The 2,500-nt window shown below is 42.8% G+C and overlaps 2 protein-coding genes across 24 annotated transcripts in view; one reads left to right on the top strand and one right to left on the bottom strand.

Moving 5' to 3' along the window:
- katnip (katanin interacting protein) overlaps nucleotides 1-2,500 on the bottom strand; it is a 1,410,884-nt gene that overhangs the window by 92,844 nt on the left and 1,315,540 nt on the right. The gene's annotated exons all lie outside the window — the stretch shown is intronic.
- The window catches only part of ttc21a (tetratricopeptide repeat domain 21A), a 29,376-nt gene that overhangs the window by 19,158 nt on the left and 7,718 nt on the right, over nucleotides 1-2,500 (top strand). For all 23 annotated transcript variants that reach the window (XR_015525302.1, XR_015525301.1, XR_015525297.1 and 20 more), the window contains one exon: nucleotides 979-1,159. Coding sequence is in view for 10 of the 23 variants with exons in the window: in XM_087310073.1 (XP_087166199.1) it covers nucleotides 979-1,159 (181 nt within the window). In the remaining 13 variants the exon portion in view is untranslated. The remainder of the gene's footprint in view (nucleotides 1-978; nucleotides 1,160-2,500) is intronic.

Raw genomic sequence — 2,500 nt, 5'->3', positions numbered from 1 at the left:
CCAATCAGAACAGATTGACCAGTCAGAGGAGACTGAGCTCTGACCAATCAGAACAGATTTGACCAGTCAGAGGAGACTGAGCTCTGACCAATCAGAACAGATTTGACCAGTCAGAGGAGACTGAGCTCTGACCAATCAGAACAGATTGACCAGTCAGAGGAGACTGAGCTCTGACCAATCAGAACAGATTTGACCAGTCAGAGGAGACTGAGCTCTGACCAATCAGAACAGATTTGACCAGTCAGAGGAGACTGAGCTCTGACCAATCAGAACAAGTGTGGGTGCTAGAAAATAAACGGCTAACATAGTTACAGCAGACTGTCTCCGAGTCCGTTCATACAAGATTACACGACATTACAGAATGAACCGACAACTTTTCCAGCACATGTCTTACGCAGCGGATGCCCTTCCAGCTGCAACCCAGTACTGGGAAACACCCATACGCACTCATAAACTACAGCCAATTTAGTTCATCAATTCCCCTATAGCGCATGTGTTTGGACTGTGGGGGAAACCAGAGCACTCGGAGGAAACCCACACCAACACGGGGAGAACATGCAAACTCCACACAGAAACACCAACTGACCCAGCCTAGACTCGAACCAGCGACCTTCTTGCTATGAGGCTACAGTGCTAACCACTGCGCCATTGTGACACCCCGACACTTTCTTATGATCACTTAAAAAGAATTGTGCATTTCTGAAGTGTGCCTCACACTGGTGAGTGGGCCTGACAAACCACCCGTAGAAAACGCTCTCTTCTCTCTCTAAGAAACCCTCTTTACTCTAGCACTTAATTCTCTGTGCACAAACGGTTCCTTAGTATAAATAGCACCTGTTGTGTGTGTTGCCTCTTATTGTTGAATCTCTGAATGCCTCCCCAGTTGTGAGTCACTTTGGACTAAAGCATCTGCTAAATGATCAAATGTACTATTTGTGTGAACTAACCCTTTAAATTCTGCCGCGGTTTCTTCTTCAGTGAATCAGAGAATGAGATGAGAATGAACACGGCACACAATCTGCTGAAGATGTTTCACCCGCGCTGCAGATCTGAGCAGGACAAAGCCGCGCTGCTGCTGAATGAGTGCCGAATCTACAGCCGAAAGCACACACAGGTGGAGACCGCAGTGCTGGAGCTCGCAGACACACTGGCCAATAATGTAAGACTTCACATTTATGTAGAGCACGTTTGTTCAGCTTATTGCATTCAGTGCAAGACAGTACAGCCCTTGTGTACTGTTCAGATCGACTCCCCTTTGGTGATGTTGGTGCTGATTTTGCTCCATTGACTTCCATTATAATCACATTTATTGACTGAAGCCAGGACAGCAGATAATCATGCATTCTTGATTGTTGCTGGTTTTCTTTGTTGGAAGAGGGACAATGTGTCAGTTTTACTGTTGATCATCAGTTGGCAGTATTAACCCTTTAGATAGGCCTGTGCTGAAGAGTTTCTGGCTTTTATATGGAGTTTTAGATGTAGAGTAAAAGCCAGAAACTACGCTTTTTCTGCACTGCAATTCATAATTGAGTTGCAGTTTGTACGTCCGACCCTCCCAGTCCCAGTCCCAGTGATGGGTTTTAGCTTGAAGGGCATCGGCTGTGCAAAAACATATGCTGGATGAGTTGGTAGTTTATTCCACTGTGGCTACTCCAGATTAATAAAGCGACTAAGCCGAAAATAAAATAAATAAACATAAACTGAAACCGAAAACTCTTAAATCGATTACTAAAATAAAACAAACAAGCCAATAACAGCCGATTTCATACATTTAATCATTCGCTTTCTTTTCAGCTCAGTCTCTTTATTTAACAGGGGTCGTATGTTTTGCGCAGCGGATTCCCTTTAAGCTGCAACCCACCACTGGGAAACAACCATGCGCACTCATTCACACTCATACATTACGGATATTTTAGCTTGCCCAATTTCCCTATATCGCATGTGTTTGGACTGTGTGGGGAAAACCAGAGCACCCGGAAAAAAACCCACGCGAACACTGGGAGAACATGCAAACTCCACACAGAAACGCCAACTGATACAGCCGGGACTCGAACCAGCGACCTTCTTGCTGTGAGGCCACAGTGCTAATCATTGAGCCACCATGTCGCTCTTCAACAGATTTATTGATTAATAAAAAACAGAAAACACTGAAAGAAAAAACAAAACAGAATATTAGTATAGTATTTATTTCACTCTACTATTATACATGAGAGATGAAAATATCTCAAAGTAGCGTGACGGTGCTTGTTTTTCAACCATTAATTAATTAATTAGTTTATTTATTTAGCAGAATTTTGCATTTGCACTTTTTAGAGGGTCTACATAGTAAATTCAGAAACTGTTATTAGTGGCAGAACACAGTGACCTTCAGATGAATATGTAAATATGGCCATATATTTACATATTCATTAGGCTATGTAAGATTATAGTTAAATTTTGGTGTCTTGTCTCTGCAAGACACATTGATTACAGTACAGAATGCGTCTTTCTGCAATTTCCT

Source organism: Danio rerio, chromosome 24, assembly GCF_052040795.2.
Source record: "Danio rerio strain M-AB ecotype USA chromosome 24, GRCz13ab, whole genome shotgun sequence".
In the NCBI taxonomy this organism is placed as follows: Eukaryota; Metazoa; Chordata; class Actinopteri; order Cypriniformes; family Danionidae; genus Danio; species Danio rerio.
The sequence above is the reverse complement of the archived record's forward strand: the minus strand, read 5'-3'. Positions and strand labels throughout refer to the sequence as shown.